Here is a 24877-nt window from a genome sequence, read left to right as displayed (position 1 = left end):
TGTTGGAATGGTCAAGCATTTTTGTGTTCTCAAATAATATCCTGTGTCCAGGTTGGTTCATCAAGTGCTCTGTTATGGCTGATTTCTCTGGTTGAGTGAGTCTGCAGTGCCTTCCATGTTCTTTGACTCTTGTCAAAGGATGCCCCGCAGGCAAGAGACAAAACCTTTCCAATGCTAATTAGGGTGATCAACTGAAACATTAATGCTGGCTTCCCAGTGACAAAGGACTCTTGTCACACCCTGGACTCTTCACAGATATATATTTTTTCCTTTCCTTGCCTAGTTTATCCATGTCTCACAACCTCTGAGGATGCCTGCCATAGATGTGGGCGAAACGTCAGGAGAGAATGCTTCTGGAACATGGCCACACAGCCCGAAAGACATACAACAACCCTGTGATCCCGGCCATGAAAGCCTTCGACAACACATTGAACATCTCTCCTGACTTTTTTCCCACATCCGATGCCTGCCATAGATGTGGGTGAAACATCAGGACAGAATGCTTCTGGAACATGGCCAGACAATCCGGGAAACACACAACAACCCAGTGATTCCGGCCATGAAAGCCTTTGACAACACAATATATTCATTCTTTGCATTTTTAAAATCTCGTAATCTTACTTTTCGGATATCCCTCGTATGACGTGAGGGGGTAGAGGGTCATCTCCCGCCCTTTTCTATCAAGGGGTCAGACCACGGCCTCTTTGCCCTCTGACTCATCTCCCAGGGCCTTCTTTTGCAGCAAAACTTGAACCCAGGGCCTCCTGCAGGCAACGCATGGAGCTACATACAGACCCCTCCTTCCCATGACATTAATATGGGGAGAGAAGACACACGTGTGTCCCCCGCCCCACACGAAGCACCCATTTCAGCATTCAGTTCACTCCTCCCCCCTGAACACAGACATCAACAAGTGGAAGTAGGGGGTCGTTACAAGTGACCCCCAACTCAGGACAGAGAAAAGGGGGCCCAGACGAAGAACCGGTTGTCCCGCATGATGAACGTCCACGTCTGGCCACCGTCTGGCTCTGAAGTCTCCTCCATTGAACCCAGTGCATGATGGGAGGAGCCCAAAGAGGGGTGTCCCTTAAGTCTAGGAGAGAGATAGGGGTCCACGTGTGCCCACCCTCCATGTCCAAATTCAAGCCCAGTGCATGATGGGAGGAGGCTGGAGGGAGGGAGGGGCTCACAGGTTGCCCCCCCCAAACGCAGTCCATGCTGCCCACCCACCCACCCGCCATGATGGGGAGGGGGCTGCCAGAGGAAGGGGCCCAGCAAGAGAGCCCCCCAACGAAGGAGGACCGGGGTTCACATCTTGCTGCTCCCGGGGGCAAAGCCGAGTTCACTCCGGGGGGACTTCCCGGGGGGTCCGCTTCCGCTGCCGCCCCACTCGGCCTCGGCTGCCGCTGACATGGGGGAGGGAGACCCCTCCTTCTTGGCGCCCCCTCCCCCTCCAGGAGGCCCGGCGCTCCCCGGGGGGCCCAGGCGGTGCCGGCGCTCGCAGTGGCCCTTGTGGCGCATGAAGCTGTCCCTCCACATGAACTTCTTGGCGCAGACGTCGCACTCGTAGGGCTTGAGGCCCGTGTGGGTCTTCATGTGCTCCGTCAGGTGGTGCTTCATCTTGAACTTCTTGTTGCAGACGGGGCAGTCGAAGGGGCGCAGGTTCAGGTGCATGTTGACGTGCCGGTCGCGCATGCTCTTGTGCGAGAAGGCCTTGCCGCAGTGGCACATGAAGATCTTGTTGCCGTCCCCGCCCGAGCCGGACGCCAGCTGCACCGCCCCGTGTTCCACCGTCGACGCGGCCAAGGAGGCCCCTGCGGCGGGGCCGGACCCCGCTGGGAAGAGCACCACGTGGTTGCCCTGCATGTCCATGGGCAGGAGGGAGGCCCCGCGCCCCGGGAAGGAGGAGGAGGAGGAGGCGGCGGCGCCCGAGGAGGAGCCCCCCAGGCCCAGCGCCCCCAGCCCCAGCGCCCCCGCCTCCTCCTGCAGTGCCGCCTCGTAGGGCGAGGGGAAGTCCTCCGAGGACTCGCAGAAGTTGACCTGCTCCTCCAGCTTGCCCCCGGGGCCGGTGAGTGTTCGGACGTCGGTGATGCTGAGGCCGGCGGACTCGGGGGCCCCGGGACCCACCTCCACCTCCTCCACGGGGTCCTCGTCCTCCTCCTCGCAGGTCAGCACCAGGTCCTCCTGCGGGCGCTCCTTCTTGACGAAGACCCACTGCCGCTGGGGCACGATGCTGGGGCGCAGGTAGGCCGGGCGGTGGAGGGGCGGGCGGCGGGAGCCCCCGGGGGGGACGCTGCAGCCGGGCTCCCCGCCGTCGCTGCCCTCGTCGTCCTCCATCTCCAGGATGAACTTGCTGCTGCCCCCGCCGCCAAAGGGGTCCTTCTGCCCCCCCGGGAAGACCACCGTGGCCGTGATCTCCTCCTCGTGGTCCTCCGAGGCCTCACGCTCACCCCCCAGGAGCGGCCCCCCACGGGGGTGGTACTTCCCCACCTCGGAGGGGCCCCCCTCGCCCGAGGAGTCGCGGGGGCTGAAGTAGTTGCTGCTGCTGGGGGACTGGTTCTCGCTGGTGCGGCTGGAGTGGGCCCGGAAGGAGGACGAGGAGGGGGCCAGGGAGGAGGAGGAGGAGGAGGGGGCCAGCGAGGAGGAGGGGGCCGCGGCCGACCCCAGCAGCAGGGCCCCCCTCCGCTCCTTCAGCAGCTCGGTGCACTTGTCCACAATGTGCCACATCTGCAGGACGCTGCCCACCGTCAGGAAGTTGACGATCTCGTCGGCGGCCATGCTGAGGTGTCCCGTGTAGGCCGAGCCCAGGACGGCCTCGAAGGCCACGGGGTCCATGACGCTGGGCAGCACCACCGAGGTCATGTTCTTGAGCAGCACCTGGTCGTGGAAGTAGGGCGAGGAGGCCGCCAGCACGGCCCGGTGCGCCCGGAAGACCCTCCCCTGCACCTGGATGGCGATGTCGCAGAGCTTTCCCTCGAGGCGCTGCTGGTTCAGGCTCTCCAGGAGGGCCCCCGTCACCTCAGGGAAGGCCACGTGCACCACGGACAGGGGCCCCGCCGAGGAGGAGGAGGAGGAGGCTGCGGCGGAGGAGTCCATGGCGCCCAGGAGGGGTCCGCGGGGGGCCCTTCTCCTAGAGGAAACAAAGGCAGAATGAGCAGGAGGAGGACGGGGGGGGGGGGCCAGGAAATGCAGCAATAAAACAAGGAGCAGAAAGGAAAGCGTGGAAGAATTTAAGACAGGTCATGATGAATTATGATGTGCAGATTTGATAAATGTGAATTTAGTATGTGTGGGTATGAATGAATTTTATGAAAGGTGTACAGATGGGATCTAATTTGGCTGAAGACACAATTCTAAGATTAAGGCCTGCAATGACTAACTGCCTGCTTGATGAACTGCCATTAAAAGTTGCTGAACTGTGATAAGAACTGTGACCGTGATAAGACTAATGTTTACAACTGTTTACATGTGTCAACATTTGCTGACTTGATGAACTTTTGGGGGAAAACAACGTGTCTGCATTAATCAGAGACAATGGCTCTTTCAAGTTAAGGAAATGTTTACAAGATTCCTTACTTAAGAAGGAAGTCAACACAAGACTAACACCAATCAAGAAGAGTCAACATCTGCCTGGAAACTGAGAGGGAGCCAGGATGGAAGGCGTCTATCATTAATTTACAGCTTTTTGGAACAATCAGAAAAATATTGCTATATTAGTGACTTTATTACGATCCAAAAATTGTGACAGACAGCGAGCTATTCACCTGCCATGCTCTGTGGAGATGGTGTATGGGGAGAGGCACATCGGCTTGTGGGAAAGCAGGATTCTGGTCACTTGGACTCGATGATGGCGGGAGAAATTGTGATGTATACATGAGGATGAATGCATGTACATGTGTGTGAATGCGGAGTTTGTTTGTTTGTTAGCCAATGTAGTAGGTTATTGTGAATCCAATGTAGTTACACAGAATCTGTACGTCTAAATGTTGGTTCTGTAAACGTTGTTCTAACATACCCCCGCACACTGGAAATGGCAATAAAAAGAACCTATGCTTTAAAGTTATTGAACATGACAGACAAATCAGTTTGGTTTAATCTGAGCTACAGAGACCCCAGGGTCCCTATACTGGGAGAAAGAACAATCCCGGCCTTGCTAGAGATTAAAAACATTTTAAAAGCTTTTTTTATCTCTGTAGCAAAAGAAAGGAGAAGAAAATGGGGAGGCAGCTGTGTACGGGGGATGGTGAAATGCTAACCAAGACAGAGAAAAGGCAGAACTACTCAACTCCTTCTTTGCCTCAGTTTCGTCCCTAAAGAAAACAGAGGATTCCCCCCCCCCCAAGGCAGGAAGCAGGCAGGCTTTGAAGCTGCAAGGCTATTCAATGCCAATCATTCACACTTGCCTCCAACAGACTAGAGTTCCTTCTTTCTCCCACCCTGGACATCCTTCCACAGATACCCTTCTTGCCTAGTTTCCAACAGACCTCACAACCTCTGAGGGTGCCTGCCACAGGTGTGGGCGAAACATCTGGAGAGAATGCTACTGGAACATGGCCAGGCAGCCTGAAGAATACTCACAGCAACCCATGAAAGCCTTCAACAACATATTATCATTATTACTATTACAATATTATATTGCTATTATATTACAATTATTATATTGCTATTACATTATTAAGTTATATTACTAGAGTCTTATGGGGTTGCTGTGAGTTTTCCGGGCTGCCTGGCCATGTTCCAGAAGCACTCCCTCCTGACGTTTCACCCACATCTGTGGCAGGCATCCTCAGAGGTTGTGAGGTCTGTTGGAAACAAGGCCAGTGTTATATCTATCCCTGTGGAATAATGTCCTGGGTGGGAGGAAGGAAGGAAGAAAGAAAGAAAGAAAGAACTCTTGTTCTGTTGGAGGCAAGTGGGAATGTTGCAAGGGAACCACTGACTGATGAAGGAACTATCTCCAGACCCACCACGAAAACCCAAGGAATGCTCCGTTCATCAAAGGACAAGAGGGATCCTCTCCCCTCTGCAGGAGTCTACCGTACACCATGAAGCTGTGGAGAAGAAGTCTACAGAGGGACCACCACACGCAGACATGAATCAAGGAACAGGAAAGTCACTGCAGGGTAACTCAACCAGAGAAGCCATCCAGATCAGAGCACTTGAGGCTGGACCACTGTCTGATTCCTGCCTGGGGGGGAATCCTGTGTTAGGAGGTGTTAGCCGTCCCTGATTGTTTCACAACCAACTACACAGAGAAGCCATCAAAATCCACAAGAAGCAGGTGGACAATCTCAACAGGAAGGAGGAAGCCATGAAAATGAACACAATCTGGACTTTAAAGTATTTTAAAAAACTATAAAATTAGGACAATCAATAAAGTGCAACAATGTGTTGTCGAAGGCTTTCATGGCCGGGATCACAGGGTTGTTGTATGTCTTTCGGGCTGTGTGGCCATGTTCCAGAAGCATTCTCTCCTGACGTTTCACCCACATCTATGGCAGGCATCCTCAGAGGTTGTGAGGCATGGAGAGACTAGGCAAGGAAGGTTAATATATATCCGTGGAGAGTCTGTGACAAGAGTCCTTTGTCCTTATCAATAGTATATATATTAACCTTCCTTGCCTAGTCTCTCCATGCCTCACAACCTCTGAGGATGCCTGCCATAGATGTGGGCGAAATGTCAGGAGAGAATGCTTCTGGAACATGGCCACACAGCCCGAAAGACATACAACAACCCAAAGTACAACACTTTAGAAGACTAGCCAAGTGGGGTTTATGCCTCGTGAACTTGAATGTACACTGTAGTTGTTTTTCGAAAACATGCAAATGTGAGTAGATCAATAGGTACTGCTCCAGGGGGAAGGTAACGGCGCTCCCTGCAGCCATGCCTATGGTCACATGACCTTGGAGGTGTCTATGGACAACACCGGCTCTTGGGCTTAGAAATGGAGATGAGCACCAATCTAATAATAATAATAATAATAATAATAATAATAATAATAATAATAATAATAATCTATATATATAAAAGGGTAATGAAATTTTGGCCTAGGACAAAACAACAAAACTACACATCCCAGAAACACTAAACTTGGCAGCACAACCCCTCATCCATGCCTCTACGTTCATACAACAAAAAGCTCCAGCTACTCCAGAAAACGGCCAGACTTTGAGACTGCAAGGCTATTCACTGCTATTCCACCTGGCCAACAAAGGATTCCCATCAGCCACAGCAACGCGTGGCCGGGCACAGCTAGTAATAATAATAAATCTTTATTTATATCCCTGACGTTAAGTCCAGTCGTGTCCGAGGGCAAAACCTTGACCTTTTATACCTCTTATCCTATTATGCTTATATTATTGATGTACTCTCATTGTTGTTTACGTGATTTTAATATGTGGTAAGCTGCTTTGGGTCCCGTGGGGGAGAAAAGTGGGATATAAATAAAGATTTATTATTATTATTATTATTACTTGAAACACAAGATGAGTCCACAGCAGACACTCTGCTGGCTGTTGTATTGGATGGATCACATGTCGGACACTTCCCAAGTGTCTAGGACACTTATTATTATTGTATTATCATATATTATTATTATTATTATTATTATTATTATTATTATTATTATTATTAGTGTCTAGGACACTTAATAATAAGTGTCCTAGACACTAATAATAATAATATATAATATATAATATAATAATAAGTGTCCTAGACACTAATAATAAAAATAAAAATAATAAGTGTCCTCGACACTAATAATAATAATGTTATATTTTATATAATATATTATTATTATTGTTATTAGTTTCTAGGACACTTATTATTATTATTATTATTATTATTATTATTATTATTATTATTATTATTATTGTGGAATGATGTCCAGGTTGGCAGAAAGAACAAACTCTCGTCTGTTGGAGGCAGGTGTGAATGTTGCAATGAATCACTTTGATTAGCACTGAATGGCCTTGCAGCTCCAAAGCCTGGCTGCTTCCTGCCGTAAATTAACAGCAACGCTCAGAAGACAGGGGAATTCCAGTCAGGAAACAACCAGGGCCAGCTAACACCTCCTCCCAACAAAGGATTTCTCCCCCCACTGGCCACCTTGATTAGCACTGAATGGCCTTGCAGCTACAAAGCCTGGCTGCTTCCTGCCGTAAATTAACAGCAACGCTCAGAAGACAGGGGAATTCCAGTCAGGAAACAACCAGGGCCAGCTAACACCTCCTCCCAACAAAGGATTTCTCCCCCCACTGGCCACCTTGATTAGCACTGAATGGCCTTGCAGCTACAAAGCTTGGCTGCTTCCTGCCGTAAATTAACAGCAACGCTCAGAAGACAGGGGAATTCCAGTCAGGAAACAACCAGGGCCAGCTAACACCTCCTCCCAACAAAGGATTTCTCCCCCCACTGGCCACCTTGATTAGCACTGAATGGCCTTGCAGCTACAAAGCCTGGCTGCTTCCTGCCGTAAATTAACAGCAACGCTCAGAAGACAGGGGAATTCCAGTCAGGAAACAACCAGGGCCAGCTAACACCTCCTCCCAACAAAGGATTTCTCCCCCCACTGGCCACCTTGATTAGCACTGAATGGCCTTGCAGCTACAAAGCTTGGCTGCTTCCTGCCGTAAATTAACAGCAACGCTCAGAAGACAGGGGAATTCCAGTCAGGAAACAACCAGGGCCAGCTAACACCTCCTCCCAACAAAGGATTTCTCCCCCCACTGGCCACCTTGATTAGCACTGAATGGCCTTGCAGCTACAAAGCTTGGCTGCTTCCTGCCGTAAATTAACAGCAACGCTCAGAAGACAGGGGAATTCCAGTCAGGAAACAACCAGGGCCAGCTAACACCTCCTCCCAACAAAGGATTTCTCCCCCCACTGGCCACCTTGATTAGCACTGAATGGCCTTGCAGCTACAAAGCCTGGCTGCTTCCTGCCGTAAATTAACAGCAACGCTCAGAAGACAGGGGAATTCCAGTCAGGAAACAACCAGGGCCAGCTAACACCTCCTCCCAACAAAGGATTTCTCCCCCCACTGGCCACCTTGATTAGCACTGAATGGCCTTGCAGCTACAAAGCTTGGCTGCTTCCTGCCGTAAATTAACAGCAACGCTCAGAAGACAGGGGAATTCCAGTCAGGAAACAACCAGGGCCAGCTAACACCTCCTCCCAACAAAGGATTTCTCCCCCCACTGGCCACCTTGATTAGCACTGAATGGCCTTGCAGCTACAAAGCCTGGCTGCTTCCTGCCGTAAATTAACAGCAACGCTCAGAAGACAGGGGAATTCCAGTCAGGAAACAACCAGGGCCAGCTAACACCTCCTCCCAACAAAGGATTTCTCCCCCCACTGGCCACCTTGATTAGCACTGAATGGCCTTGCAGCTACAAAGCTTGGCTGCTTCCTGCCGTAAATTAACAGCAACGCTCAGAAGACAGGGGAATTCCAGTCAGGAAACAACCAGGGCCAGCTAACACCTCCTCCCAACAAAGGATTTCTCCCCCCACTGGCCACCTTGATTAGCACTGAATGGCCTTGCAGCTACAAAGCTTGGCTGCTTCCTGCCGTAAATTAACAGCAACGCTCAGAAGACAGGGGAATTCCAGTCAGGAAACAACCAGGGCCAGCAAACACCTCCTCCCAACAAAGGATTTCTCCCCCCACTGGCCACCTTGATTAGCACTGAATGGCCTTGCAGCTACAAAGCTTGGCTGCTTCCTGCCGTAAATTAACAGCAACGCTCAGAAGACAGGGGAATTCCAGTCAGGAAACAACCAGGGCCAGCTAACACCTCCTCCCAACAAAGGATTTCTCCCCCCACTGGCCACCTTGATTAGCACTGAATGGCCTTGCAGCTACAAAGCCTGGCTGCTTCCTGCCGTAAATTAACAGCAACGCTCAGAAGACAGGGGAATTCCAGTCAGGAAACAACCAGGGCCAGCTAACACCTCCTCCCAACAAAGGATTTCTCCCCCCACTGGCCACCTTGATTAGCACTGAATGGCCTTGCAGCTACAAAGCTTGGCTGCTTCCTGCCGTAAATTAACAGCAACGCTCAGAAGACAGGGGAATTCCAGTCAGGAAACAACCAGGGCCAGCTAACACCTCCTCCCAACAAAGGATTTCTCCCCCCACTGGCCACCTTGATTAGCACTGAATGGCCTTGCAGCTACAAAGCTTGGCTGCTTCCTGCCGTAAATTAACAGCAACGCTCAGAAGACAGGGGAATTCCAGTCAGGAAACAACCAGGGCCAGCTAACACCTCCTCCCAACAAAGGATTTCTCCCCCCACTGGCCACCTTGATTAGCACTGAATGGCCTTGCAGCTTCCAAGCCTGGCTGCTTCCTGCCGTAAATTAACAGCAACACTGAGAAGACAGGGGAATTCCAGTTCAGGAAACAATCAGGGCCAGCTAACACCTCCTCCCAACAAAGGCAGGGAGGCAGGCAGGCAGGAAGCAGCCAGGCTTTGAAGCTGCAAGGCCATTCAGTGCCAGGACAAGAGTTCTTTCTCCCACCCTGAACATCATTTATGTATATATACATATACATATACACTCCACTGGCCTCGTTCCCAACAGACCTCACAACCTCTGAGGATGCCTGCCATGGGTGCAGGCGAAACGTCAGGAGAGAATGCTACTGGAACATAATAAGATAATCTCAGGTCATTGTAATATAGGCTGTTCTCAATATCATAACAGGAACCGTAATAAATAATAATAATAATAATAATAATAATAATAATAATAATAATAATAATAATAATAATAATAATAGAACAGTAACAGTGACAGGCCGAGCGCCTCTGCCCCCTGCAGGCCCTCCCGTGATGCTCCGCGCGCCCCGCGGCCTACCTGCCCGCCCGCCTCGGCCTCTCTCTCTCCTGGGCTCGCTCTCCGTCCTTCCTTCCTCCTCGGCGGCAGGCTTAAAGGCGCAGGCGCCGCCGCCGCCCCTCGCCGCGGACGGGACCGCCTCAGCCCCGCCGCCTCCCCTTTAAGGCGCCTCCTCTCGGCCCGCCTCCTGCGCGCCTGCCCACGGCGCATGCGCGGCGGGGAAAGGAGGCGGGGCTCCGGGGCCGTGACGCAAGGGGCCTCATTTGCATACGGCCAAGAGGCCGCCTGGGCCAAGAGGCGGGGCTTCGCGCTCCTATGCAAATGAGGATGAATGACGCAGGCAGCTTGGAAATGAACCTGCCATTGTCTTTCGGGCTGTGTGGCCAGAAGCATTCTCTCCTGACGTTTCGCCCACATCTATGGCAGGCAAGGGGGGGGGTGTGCTTTGCTAGTGCTTTTGGTGCAAAAAGGCAGAAAGGGGCTGGACTAAATGGCGCAAGGGGTCTCTTCTAATCCTCTTTATTATTATTATTATTATTGACACAAAGACACAGTATATATGCAAACAAGCAAACACAGCAAACACGATATACAGTAGAGTCTCACTTATCCAACACTCGTTTATCCAACGTTCTGGATTATCCAACACATTTTTGTAGTCAATGTTTTCAATACATCGTGATATTTTGGTGCTAAATTCGTAAATACAGTAATTACTACATAACATTACTGCGTATTAAACTACTTTTTCTGTCAAATTTGTTGTATAACATGATGCTTTGGTGCTTCATTTGTAAAATCATAACCTAATTTGATGTTTAATAGGCTTTTTCTTAATGCCTCCTTATTATCCAACATATTTGCTTATCCAACATTCTGCCGGCCCATTTATGTTGGATAAGTGAGACTCTACTGTATATGCTGGATTTTGTATCATAAAATCACAAGTTCCCAAGCATTTGGGGCTGTGTGATGTATTATTATTTATTATGACAGAGCAAACAAGATTATTACTATTATTATTATTATTAACAACATTGAGGCTGGGTGGCCATCTGTCAGGGGTGCTTTGCTTGTGCTTCTGGTGCACAAAGGTAGAAGAGGGTTGGACTAAATGGGGTCTCTTCTAACCTTCTTTATTATTTTATTATGATTGTTAATGAAAGGGGTGATTTGGGAGTACCCCAATCACATGAAACCCCGGGTTTGCCAAGCCGTTATGAGCACCACTCGGAGACCAATAAAGTTGAGGACAAACACCTTTATTTTAGGTAGCTACCGACAGACAACAGCGACACGGCAGTGAAGCTGGCAAAAATTGTCTGCCCCGAATGAATCTGCTCGGGGTCTTATATACCCTACTTGTTTATCACATTTCTAGTTCCTCATTCTGGACTGGGTTTTACTGGAAAAACCACCAGCACGGTTTGTGGTGGGCAGGCACATCCTGACTTGTAAACAACTCCAGGATGTAGCTCACCACAAACTGTAGAACATTTCAACAGGTTAGGCAAAGGTACATGTATTTCATACATTTCTCAGAATCGGCTAACCACAACTGATTCTTGCTAAACATACAGGACACATGCTATCTTGTCGCAAGACAGCAAGCTGCAAATTTTAAGATCATTTCTGAAGGAGAGACTGATCTCTGGTTTCAAGCAGACAGGCATTCTAAAATGGAGTCACTCTGGTTCAGTGACCCCTTCAGTTATTAACATTGAGGCTGTATTTGTTCCCGTTTGGCATTTTTTAACTTCAAAATAAGAGATGTGCAGTGTGCATAGGAATCTGTTTATAGTTTTCTTTTTTCCAACTATAGTCCGGCCCTCCAACGATCTGAGGGACCGTGAACTGGCCCCCTCTTTAAAACGTTTGGGGACCCCTGGTCTTGAGGCTTTTCTGTGCCCAGTTTGGTCCCGGTCCATTGTCGGTGGGCGTCCCTGTTTGTCTGGATGCAGGTGAACTATAAGTCCCCTTTTCCCAAACTTGTCCAATATGTTGCATGAGGGTTCTGTGTGCCAAGTTTGGTCCTGGTCCATCATGAGTAGGGTTCCATTGTAGGTGAACTATACATCCCATACCTACTCCTCCCAAATGCCCAGGCCAATTCCCCTCCAAACCCACCAGTATTCAAATCTGGGCCTATCGGGTCTGCATGGCAAGTTTGGTCCAGACCAGGGGTCCTCAAACTTTTTAAGCCGAGGGCCAGTCCACAATCCTTCAGACTGTTGAGGGGCCGGATTATCATTTGGAAAAAAAAATACAAACAAATTCCGATGCACACTGCACACATGTCTTATTTGTAGTGCAAAAATAACAACTGCAACAAGAAGAACAATGAAAGAACAATACAATATTTAAAAATAAAAACAATGTTAACCAACATACAATTATCAAGATTTCAATGGGAAGTGTGATCCTGCTTCTGACCAATGAGATAGTCAAGTTAATTAGGATTGTTGTTGTTGTTGTTGTTGTTGTTGTTGTGTGCCTTTCAGACTTTGGGCGAGCGTAAGTCTAAAATTTATTCATTTAATATTTATTTATTTACTACATTTGTATCACACCCTTCTCACCCCAAAGGGGACTCAGAGTGGCTTACAAATTATATGTACATACAATATATTATATTATTAGCATAGCACAATATTAGCATTATATATTACTTTATTGAACTATACCACTATACTGTAATATTATTAGCAATATTATATGTAATATAGAATATATAATTAATATTATTATATGGTATTATTATTAGTGTTAGATTGGATTACATTATAATATTATTATCAATATTATATGTACATACAATATATTATATTATTAGCATAGCACAATATTAGCATTATATATTACTATATTGAACTATACCACTATACTGTAATATTATTAGTAATATTATATGTAATATATAACATATAATTAATATTATTATATGGTATTATTATTAGTGTTATATTGTATTACATTATAATATTATTATCAATATTATATGTACATACAACATATTATATTATTAGCATAGCACAATATTAGCATTATATATTACTATATTGAACTATACCACTATACTGTAATATTATTAGTAATATTATATGTAATGTAGAATATATAATTAATATTATTATATGGTATTATTATGAGAGTTATATTGCTTTACATTATAATATTATTATCAATATTATATGTACATACAACATATTATATTATTAGCATAGCACAATATTAGCATTATATATTACTATATTGAACTATACCACTATACTGTAATATTATTAGTAATATTATATGTAATGTAGAATATATAATTAATATTATTATATGGTATTATTATGAGAGTTATATTGCTTTACATTATAATATTATTATCAATATTATATGTACATACAACATATTATATTATTAGCATAGCACAATATTAGCATTATATATTACTATATTGAACTATACCACTATACTGTAATATTATATGTAATATATAACATATAATTAATATTATTATGTGGTATTATTATTAGTGTTATATTGAATTACATTATAATATTATTATCAATATTATATGTACATACAACATATTATATTATTAGCATAGCACAATATTAGCATTATATATTACTGTATTGAACTATACCACTATACTGTAATATTATTAGTAATATTATATGTAATGTAGAATATATAATTAACATTATTATATGGTATTATTATGAGAGTTATATTGCTTTACATTATAATATTATTATCAATATTATATGTACATACAACATATTATATTATTAGCATAGCACAATATTAGCATTATATATTACTATATTGAACTATACCACTATACTGTAATATTATATGTAATATATAACATATAATTAATATTATTATGTGGTATTATTATTAGTGTTATATTGAATTACATTATAATATTATTATCAATATTATATGTACATACAACATATTATATTATTAGCATAGCACAATATTAGCATTATATATTACTATATTGAACTATACCACTATACTGTAATATTATTAGTAATATTATATGTAATGTAGAATATATAATTAATATTATTATATGGTATTATTATGAGAGTTATATTGCTTTACATTATAATATTATTATCAATATTATATGTACATACAACATATTATATTATTAGCATAGCACAATATTAGCATTATATATTACTATATTGAACTATACCACTATACTGTAATATTATTAGTAATATTATATGTAATATAGAATACATAATTAATATTATATGGTATTATTATTAGTGTTATATTGAATTACATTATAATATTATTATCAATATTATATGTATATACAATATATTATATTATAAAACTGAGGGCGGGGGCCAGGTCAATGACCTCGGAGGGCCGCATCCGGCCCCCGGGCCTTAGTTTGGGGACCCCTGGTCTTGAGGCTTTTCTGTGCCCAGTTTGGTCCCGGTCCATTGTCGGTGGGCGTCACTGTTTGTCTGGATGCAGGTGAACTATAACTCCCCTTTTCTCCAAACTTGTCCAATATGTTGCATGAGGGTTCTGTGTGCCAAGTTTGGTCCTGGTCCATCATGAGTAGGGTTCCATTGTAGGTGAACTATAAATCCCATACCTACTACTCCCAAATGCCCAGGCCAATTCCCCTCCAAACCCACCAGTATTCAAATCTGGGCATTTCGGGTCTGCATGGCAAGTTTGGTCCAGACCCATCATTTGGGTTCATAGGGTTCTGGGTGCAGGTGAACGACAACGCCTCTCCATTCCCCAGAAGGAGTCACAGGGCTCTGACTTGATGCAGGGTGAACTACTGAAGGGATCACTGAACCAAAGTGACTCCATTTTAGAATGCCTGTCTGCTTGAAACTAGAAGATCAGTCTCTCTTCAGAAATAAAGATAAAATTTGCAACTTGATGTCATGTCACAAGATAGCATGTGTCCTGTATGTTTAGCAAGAATCAGTTGTGGTTAAGCCGATTCTGAGAAATGTATGCAATGCATGTACTTTCGCTTAACCTGTTGAAATGTTCTACAGTTTGTGGTGGGCTACATCCTGGAGTTGTTTACAAGTCAGGATGTGCCTGCTCACCACAAACCGTGCTGTGGTTTTTCCAAAGAACTGAAATGTAATAAACAAGATGGGTATAAAAGACCCCGAGCAGATTCGTTCGGGGCAGACAATTTTTGCCAGCATCACTGCCTGTGTTGCTTTGTCTGTCGGTAGCTACCTAATAAAAGGTGTTTTGTCCTCAACTCTTTGGTCTCCGAGTGTGCTCATAGCGGCTTGGCAACCCGGGGTTTGTATGTGATTGGGGGGGACTCCCAAATCACCCCTTTCACTACAACTTCCACCCCGTGGAGTCAATCCCCAAACTCCGCCAGGAAGTGTAGTTTTGCTCTGTTTGTTATGGAGACAGATTTGAAAGGGAAAGGCAGTGGGCGGGGTCATGCAAATTCCACACAATGGAGAACCCTGGGATGCCTGCCTGTGGTGGAGGGAAATGCAAAATCTATTATGAAATTGTCCCCAAACGAAAGCATTGCTTGGGTGGTGGTTCGTAGTGTTTGGGAAGGACGTTGGCAGGGGTTGGTCTGTGGCGCAGGCTGGAAAGCAAGCCAGCTGCAACATATCAACAAATCACTCTGACCAAGAGGTCATGAGTTCTCATTTTTTAGAGAAAGCCCACTCATATACCAGCTTTATTACTTTTTGTGCCTTAGAAAAGATCACCATAAAACCTCATGGTGATGTTAAAAGGGTTCTACTCCAGAGAGAAGCTTTCTGGATTTCCAAATTACAAACTATGCATCCACATGGTCTGAATGATAAATTAGATCTCTCTTGTTACCTGTGAATTAGCTTTGCAATTAGCTCACAATCCTTAAAAGGGAGTAGCCCTTATCAGTCAATTTGCTCGCTCTCGGAAAAAGAAAAATTGCTATCCTGAGCTGGAATTACAGCAGAGCCACTACCTAGAAAAGTGAAAGTAAGTTTTTTAGCAAATATCCTTAAATTTTGTTTCCTGCTACTGGGTGCTGGTAACAGCAAATCTATTATATTGTCTCCTTATAATACAGTTTGTAATAATCTTCAGAAGACTATACAAGAAGCAACTAAACCTGAAGAAGGGACACCCATCCTGAAACAAGGACATAGAATACCCCGGGAACCCTTGTTGCTTTTTGCTGTTGCTTTCTTTGAATGTACATTCTGAAGACTCTTTCTTGCTTGGGACTTTGATAATTTGTTTAAAGGGCACAACCCTCATTTATAAAGATCATCCATTGAGATGCTTTTTCTACCAAGCTTCAAGACAACACTGAATACTGAGTTTTAACCTCAGTTTATGAACTCCTTTATTTTGGCAATATATAAACATGAATGCTACGTTTGCTATAATGCTGTGAAATAGTTTATATAATGCTGTAAAATAGTTTATATATGTGCCTTGGTGATTATACGTTGGCTACTTCGATTCTATTATATACTGTGTGTAACAGGGCAACCTTTCTCTACGTCATGAGTTCGAGGCCAGCCCGGTGCCTGCGTCTTGTCTCTGTTCTATGTTAAAAGGCATTGAATGTTTGCCTTATTATGTGTGCAATGTGATCCGCCCTGAGTCCCCTTCGGGGTGAGAAAGAAGGGCGGAATATAAATACTGTAAATAAATAAATAAATAAATAAATAAATAAATAAATGGTGCTCGCTGTAACCACAATGTCAGTGGAAAAGAGTGACTTGGTGGCTCCTCAGCACTGGGAACGCAGCTGGGCATTATTTCCTGGAGGATGGACTGGTTGGGTTTTAATAATAATATTGGGTTTTCTTGCAGTCCAAGGCACTCTCAGCATTTTCCTCCAGCACCAAAGTTCAAAAGTGTCTCTCTTCCTTCCTTTGCTCAGTCTTCCTTATGGTCCAGCTCTGTCTCGCAGCCATAGGTTACTATAGGGAATATCATTGGTTTCATTTATTTATTTATTATTATTACATCACTTCTACCCCGCCCTTCTCACCCATCAGGGGACTCAGGGCGGCTTACCGTATAACCATACACATTAAAAACAGTTGTCATCAAATTTAAAAATCCATCAAGATTAAAAATTACAATAAAATTAAGAATATCCATTAAAATAGACATAATTATACATTTAAATATACATTTAAGGCGCTTTCCATGTTCCTGTGGGGTCTGTCAGTAGGTCATATATTCTTATCTCATTTTTGCTGCTACTCATGCTCAAATGCCTGGTCCCATAACCACGTTTTTGTCCTCTTTCGGAAAGACAGGAGGGAGGGAGCCTGCCTGACTTCAATGGGGAGGGCGTTCCATAGGCGGGGAGCCACCACTGAAAAGGCCCCGTCTCTCGTCCCTGCCAGACGCACCTGTGAGGCCGACGGGACCGCAAGCAGGGCCTCATCTGACGATCTTAAGCTTCGAGGTGGGTCGTAGCGGGAGACACGTTCGGACAGATAAGCTGGGCCGGAACCGTTTAGAGCTTTATAGGCTAAAGCCAGCACCTTGAATTGTGCTCGGTAGCTAATCGGCAGCCAGTGGAGCTGGCGTAACAGAGGAGTAGTACGCTCCCTGAACGCCGCCCCAGTTATTACCCTGGCAGCCTCCCTCCCGTTGGACTAATTGAAGCTGCCAAGCAGTCTTCAAAGGCAGCCCCACGTAGAGTGCGTTGCAGTAGTCTAAACGGGATGTAACAAGAGCGTGGACCACCGTGGCCAAGTCCGGCTTCCCAAGGTACGGGCGCAGCTGGCACACAAGTTTTAACCGTGCGAAGGCTCCCCTAGCCACTGCCGAGACCTGGGGCTCCAGGCTCAGCGATGAGTCCAGGATCACCCCCAGACTGCGCACCTGCGTCTTCAGGGGGATTGTGACCCCATCCAGCACAGGCTGTAACCCTATTCCCTGTTCAGCCTTGCGACTAACCAAGAGGACCTCCATCTTGTCTGGATTCAATTTCAATTTATTGGCCCTCATCCAGTCCGACACAGCGGCCAGAAACCAGTTCAGGACCTGGACAGCCTCCTGAGTGACAGGTGGGAAGGAGTGACAGAGCTGGACATCATCTGCGTACAGATGACATCTTACCCCGAAACTCTGGATGATCTCTCCCAGCGGCTTCATGTAGATGTTAAACAACATGGGGGACAATATCGACCCCTGCGGGACCCCACAGGACAATGGCTGTGGAGCCGAGCAGGTGTCCCCCAGTGACACCATCTGGGATCGTCCCTCCAGGAAGGACCAGAGCCACTGCAGAACAGTGCCTCCAATGCCCAACCCGGCAAGTCGTCCCAGAAGGATACCGTGGTCAACGGTATCGAAGGCCGCTGAGAGGTCCAGCAGAACCAGCAAGGACACACTCCCCTTGTCCAGTTCCCGGCGAAGATCGTCAACTAAGGCGACCAAGGCTGTCTCGGTACCATGCCCCGGCCTGAAGCCAGACTGTGCCGGATCTAGAATATCAGCATCTACCAAGAATGTCTGGAGTTGCGCTGCCACCACCCGTTCCACGACCTTGCCCAAAAAGGGGAGATTGGAAATCGGCCGATAGTTATCCAATTGAGTGGGGTCCAGTGATGGCTTTTTCAACAGCGGTTTTATCACAGCCAATTTGAAGCTCGCTGGAAAAATGCCGTCCCTAAGGGCGGCCTTCACCACCACCTTCACCCCCTCGGCCAAACCCCTCTGGCTTCTCTCACCAGCCAGGATGTGATTGCCAGTGTGATGTCTCTGCTCTTCACTCTTTTATCATCGAGCTTGGTCCTCGCTCTCCTCCCAAGAAGGAAACGTCTTCGGATTTCCTGGCTGAAGAATCTGGGCACCTGGAAATACAAAGCCTGTCCCTGTCTCCGCATTTTCCCCCTCTATTTGCCAGTCATCAATCTGCCTGGTTGCCATCATCTTAGTTTCCTTGATGTTTAACAAAAACCATTATCCCTTAAATGGCCTTCCGATACTAATGTTATTGTTGATGCACTTCTATGTACCATGTGTGTTGTTAGTGTGAGACACAAACCATTATCCCCCTCCCAAATGGCCTTCTGACATTGATGTTATTGTTGACGCACTTCTTTGTATCATGTGTGCACCATGTGTGTTTTTAGTATGAGACAAAAACCATTATCCCCCCTCAAATAGCCTTCTGATGCTGATGTTATTATTTATGCACTTCTGTGTACCATGTGTGTACTTAGCATGTTCATATTTTATATTTTAACTATATTGATTGGGCTCGTCCCCATGTAAGCCGCCCCGAGTCCCTTCGGGGAGATGGAGGCGGGGTACAAAAATAAAGTTATTATTATTTTATTATAACACAGCAAACAAGATAGATATGCTGGATTTCGTATCACAAAATCACAAGTCGAACACTTCCCAAGTGTCTAGGACTGTGTGATGTATATTATTATTATTATTATTGTATTATTATTATTATCACTATATTATTATTATTATATATTATTATTATTATTATATATTATTATTATTATTATTATTATTATTATTATTATATTATGACACAGCAAACAAGATAGACATGCTGGATTTCATATCACAAAATCACAAGTCGAACACTTCCCAAGTGTCTAGGACTGTGTGATGTATATTATTATTATTATTATTGTATTATTATTATCACTATATTATTATTATATATTATATTATGACACAGCAAACAAGATAGATATGCTGGATTTTGTATCACAAAATCACAAGTCGAACACTTCCCAAGTGTCTAGGACTGTGTGATGTATATTATTATTATTATTATATTATTATTATCACTATATTATTATTATATATTATTATTATTATTATTATTATTATATTATGACACAGCAAACAAGATAGATATGCTGGATTTCGTATCACAAAATCACAAGTCGAACACTTCCCAAGTGTCTAGGACTGTGTGATGTATATTATTATTATTATCACTATATTATTATTATATATTATTATTATTATTATTATATTATGACACAGCAAACAAGATAGATATGCTGGATTTCGTATCACAAAATCACAAGTCGAACACTTCCCAAGTGTCTAGGACTGTGTGATGTATATTATTATTATTATCACTATATTATTATTATATATTATTATTATTATTATTATTATATTATGACACAGCAAACAAGATAGATATGCTGGATTTCATATCACAAAATCACAAGTCGAACACTTCCCAAGTGTCTAGGACTGTGTGATGTATATTATTATTATTATCACTATATTATTATTATATATTATTATTATTATTATTATATTATGACACAGCAAACAAGATAGATATGCTGGATTTCGTATCACAAAATCACAAGTCGAACACTTCCCAAGTGTCTAGGACTGTGTGATGTATATTATTATTATTATTATATTATTATTATCACTATATTATTATTATATATTATTATTATTATATTATAACACAGCAAACAAGATAGTTATGCTGGATTTCGTATCACAAAATCACAAGTCGAACACTTCCCAAGTGTCTAGGACTGTGTGATGTATATTATTATTATTATATTATTATTATTATCACTATATTATTATTATATATTATTATTATTATTATTATTATATTATGACACAGCAAACAAGATAGATATGCTGGATTTCGTATCACAAAATCACAAGTCGAACACTTCCCAAGTGTCTAGGACTGTGTGATGTATATTATTATTATTATTGTATTATTATTATCATTATATTATTATCATTATATTATTATTATAATATATTATTATATATTATTATTATTATTATATTATGACACAGCAAACAAGATAGATATGCTGGATTTCGTTTCACAAAACCACAAGTCGAACACTTCCCAAGTGTCTAGGACTGTGTGATGTATTATTATTATTATTATTATTTTATTATGACACAGCAAACAAGATAGATATGCTGGATTTCATATCACAAAACCACAAGTCGAACACTTCCCAAATGTCTAGGACTGTGTGATGTATTTTCGGATGATGCGCGCAGATCCCAGTAGGGTGGCCTTTTGCAGTTGGCAGATCGTGATTTTATTATTATTATTATTATTATTATTAACTGAAGCCCGGCTTTTGTACTTTCTTCTTCCTTTCACCTTGGTGATGAGGCTCCTCAGCTCCTCCTCACTTCCAGCTTCCATCAGAGTGGTATCATCTGCATATCTAAAGTTATTTTTTTTAAAATAGATTTTTATTGAATTTTCTTGGGTATACATGAATAAAATGTGAAAGTGGAGAACTTGGAGAGCAGCAGAGAGGAAGAAAAGGAAAAGAGAGAAAAGAAAGAAAAAAGGGGGGAAGAAGGCGAGGGAAAGCTGCGGGAAAGTCGGGTAGGTTAGGAATAAAAGTCTTGGTGGTCCTCCGTTTTCTCATACTCTTTGCAGTGTCATCCTTTGTTGTATGATATTTTATTAAAATAATATTTTAAATTGTAAGTCGCTCGGTGGAGAGTGACTAAGAAATAAAGTGAAGTATCATGCAGTGTCATGCTTCGTTGTATCATTTGTTTCTTGTTTCTTGGTCTCTTCTTGACTTTCTGTTCTCAGGTGCTCCTTTCTTTTATTTTCTAATCCTTTGCTTTCTTTTTGTAGTCTTCCAAAAATCTGTTTTTCTTATTGGTTTGCCTCTGTTTACTTTCATTAAATAAGTTAATTTTGTCCATATCATAAATTTCATTAATTTTTTTTCTAGCCAGAGATCTTTTGTTGGGATTTCTTTTAGTTTTCACCATCGAGCAAAGGTTATTCTTGCGGCCATAGATTTCCTCTTGGATCTTGTCGTCTGTTAGGTTGTCATCATCATCATCATCATCATCATCATCATCATCAAGTCCAGTCATGTTTGACTCTGGGGGTTGGGGCTCATCTCCATTTCTAAGCCAAAGAGCCGGCGTTGTCCGTAGACACCTCCAAGGTCATGTGGCCACTGGCATGACTGCATGGAGCGCTGTTACCTTCCCGCCAGAGCGGTACCTATTGATCTACTCACACTCTGGGGGTTGGGGCTCATCTCCATTTCTAAGCCAAAGAGCCAGTGTTGTCCGTAGACACCTCCAAGGTCATGTGGCCACTGGCATGACTGCATGGAGCGCCGTTACCTTCCTGCCAGAGCGGTACCTATTGATCTACTCACACTCTGGGGGTTGGGGCTCATCTCCATTTCTAAGCCAAAGAGCCGGCGTTGTCCGTAGACACCTCCAAGGTCAGGTGGCCACTGGCATGACTGCATGGAGCGCTGTTACCTTCCCGCCGGAGCGGTACCTATTGATCTACTCACACTCTGGGGGTTGGGGCTCATCTCCATTTCTAAGCCAAAGAGCCGGCGTTGTCCATAGACACCTCCAAGGTCAGGTGGCCACTGGCATGACTGCATGGAGCGCTGTTACCTTCCCGCCAGAGCGGTACCTATTGATCTACTCACACTCTGGGGGTTGGTGCTCATCTCCATTTCTAAGCCGAAGAGCCGGCGTTGTCCATAGACACCTCCAAGGGCATGTGGCCACTGGCATGACTGCATGGAGCACTGTTACCTTCCCACCAGAGCAGTACCTATTGATCTACTCACACTCTGGGGGTTGGTGCTCATCTCCATTTCTAAGCCAAAGAGCCGGTGTTGTCCGTAGACACCTCCAAGGTCATGTGGCCACTGGCATGACTGCATGGAGCGCCGTTACCTTCCCGCCAGAGCGGTACCTATCGATCTACTCACATTGGCATGTTTTCGAACTGCTAGGTTGGCAGGAGAAGGTGGTTTACAGAAAGCAGGAAAAGGTTGGATTTTGGGGTGAGAAATCCCACCCGAACTCACACACAAGAAACCATCCGTACACAAAAATATTCTTTATTCCATCCTGTTTTTTTTGTTTGTTGTTTGGAAAAAAAAAAAAAACCCAAATCCCACAATTTCCAAAGAAAGAAAAGACCAAAAGCATAAATATACAAAGACGAAAAGAAAGTAGCCCCCAAAGGGGATGAATTAAAAAAAGGGAAGAATTGAAAGGCTCCTCCCTCCCCTCCCTCCCTCCCCCCCCTCCCTCTTTCCAAAAAAGCAAACCTGGATAATAGAAAAATCCTTGGGCCGAGCCACGGGGTCCGGGGACAGCCCCCTCCCCAAAACACGCTCCCAACACTGCAGACACCCATGGGGAGGGGAGGGGAGGGGAGGGGAGGGCTAGTCGGAGTCCGACAAGACAATCACTTCCTCCGGGTCGCACTGCGTGGCCACACTCGTCTGCAGAGAGACAGAGAGACATAGAGAGGAGGCATCAGAGCATGCGCAGAGCAGGAACCGACTATACATAAATGCCAGAATAGGTATGTACCAGGCGTGGGCAAACTTGGGCCCTCCGGGTGTTTTGGACTTCAACTCCCACAACTCCTAACAGCCGGTAGGCTGTTAGGAGTTGTGGGAGTTGAAGTCCAAAACACCCGGAGGGCCCAAGTTTGCCCATGCCTGGTATGTACACATGTAACTATCTTGGTAGGTATTTGTGGTGGGGGGGGGGGGGGGGGAGATCTAGTGTTGGAAATAGCAACCTTCTCCAAGACTCCACTAGCTATTTGTTTGTATGTAACTCAGATTGCTGTAAAGGGGTTGATATACTGTATATCAGGGGTCCCCAAACTAAGGCCCGGGGGCCGGATGCGGCCCATCGAAGCCATTAATCCGGCCCCCACGGCACAAGGGCAGAAGGGGGTTGGGTTAAATGGCCCAAAGGGGTCTCTTCTTCTCTTACAACCATTATTATTATTATTATTATTATTATTATTATATGACACAGCAAACAAGATAGACATGCTGGATTTCGTATCACAAAACCACAAGTCGAACACTTCCCAAGTGTCTAGGACTGTGTGATGTATTATTATTATTATTATTATTATTATTATTATTATTATTATTATTATTATATGACACAGCAAACAAGATAGACATGCTGGATTTCGTATCACAAAACCACAAGTCGAACACTTCCCAAGTGTCTAGGACTGTGTGATGTATTATTATTATTATTATTATTATTATTATTATTATTATTATTATGACACAGCAAACAAGATAGACATGCTGGATTTCGTTTCACAAAACCACAAGTCGAACACTTCCCAAGTGTCTAGGACTGTGTGATGTATTATTATTATTATTATTATTATTATTATTATTATTATTATATGACACAGCAAACAAGATAGACATGCTGGATTTCGTATCACAAAACCACAAGTCGAACACTTCCCAAGTGTCTAGGACTGTGTGATGTATTATTATTATTATTATTATTATTATTATTATTATTATTATTATTATGACACAGCAAACAAGATAGATATGCTGGATTTCGTATCACAAAATCACAAGTTGAACACTTCCCAAGTGTCTAGGACTGTGTGATATATTATTATTATTATTATTATTATTATTATTATTATATGACACAGCAAACAAGATAGACATGCTGGATTTCGTATCACAAAACCACAAGTCGAACACTTCCCAAGTGTCTAGGACTGTGTGATGTATTATTATTATTATTATTATTATTATTATTATTATTATTATTATTATTATGACACAGCAAACAAGATAGATATGCTGGATTTCGTATCACAAAATCACAAGTTGAACACTTCCCAAGTGTCTAGGACTGTGTGATATATTATTATTATTATTATTATTATTATTATTATTATTATTATTATTATTATTATTATGACACAGCAAACAAGATAGATATGCTGGATTTCGTATCACAAAATCACAAGTTGAACACTTCCCAAGTGTCTAGGACTGTGTGATGTATATTATTATTATTATTATTGTATGACACAGCAAACAAGATAGATATGCTGGATTTCGTATCACAAAATCACAAGTTGAACACTTCCCAAGTGTCTAGGACTGTGTGATATATTATTATTATTATTATTATTATTATTATTATTATTATTATTATGACACAGCAAACAAGATAGACGTGCTGGATTTCGTATCACAAAATC

At 43.8% G+C, this 24877-nt stretch overlaps 2 protein-coding genes across 2 annotated transcripts in view; both read right to left on the bottom strand.

Annotated features, from left to right (window-relative positions):
- Positions 1-555: 555 nt before the first annotated feature.
- zbtb22 (zinc finger and BTB domain containing 22) lies at positions 556-10005 on the bottom strand. Its single transcript, XM_062969460.1, has 2 exons — positions 9865-10005; positions 556-3130 (listed from the first exon to the last, which is right to left on the bottom strand). The coding sequence occupies exon 2, from the start codon at positions 3094-3096 to the stop codon at positions 1309-1311; it is 1788 nt and encodes a 595-aa protein (XP_062825530.1). The 5' UTR covers positions 3097-3130; positions 9865-10005; the 3' UTR covers positions 556-1308.
- A 12697-nt stretch (positions 10006-22702) lies between these two features.
- Positions 22703-24877, bottom strand: part of daxx (death domain associated protein) — a 29375-nt gene continuing 27200 nt past the window's right edge. Inside the window, exon 8 of the mRNA XM_062969454.1 lies at positions 22703-23108. Coding sequence (XP_062825524.1) covers positions 23049-23108 — 60 coding nt within the window. The 3' untranslated portion in view covers positions 22703-23048. The remainder of the gene's footprint in view (positions 23109-24877) is intronic.

The sequence above is a fragment of the Anolis carolinensis genome, chromosome 2, assembly GCF_035594765.1.
Source record: "Anolis carolinensis isolate JA03-04 chromosome 2, rAnoCar3.1.pri, whole genome shotgun sequence".
NCBI lineage: Eukaryota > Metazoa > Chordata > Lepidosauria > Squamata > Dactyloidae > Anolis > Anolis carolinensis.
Note: the sequence above shows the minus strand (reverse complement) of the source record. Positions and strands in the feature narration are given on the sequence as shown.

Coding starts and splice junctions, on each gene's coding strand:
- zbtb22 (XM_062969460.1), bottom strand. CDS start 3,096: ATGGACTCCTCCGCCGCAGCCTCCTCCTCCTCCTCCTCGGCGGGGCCC.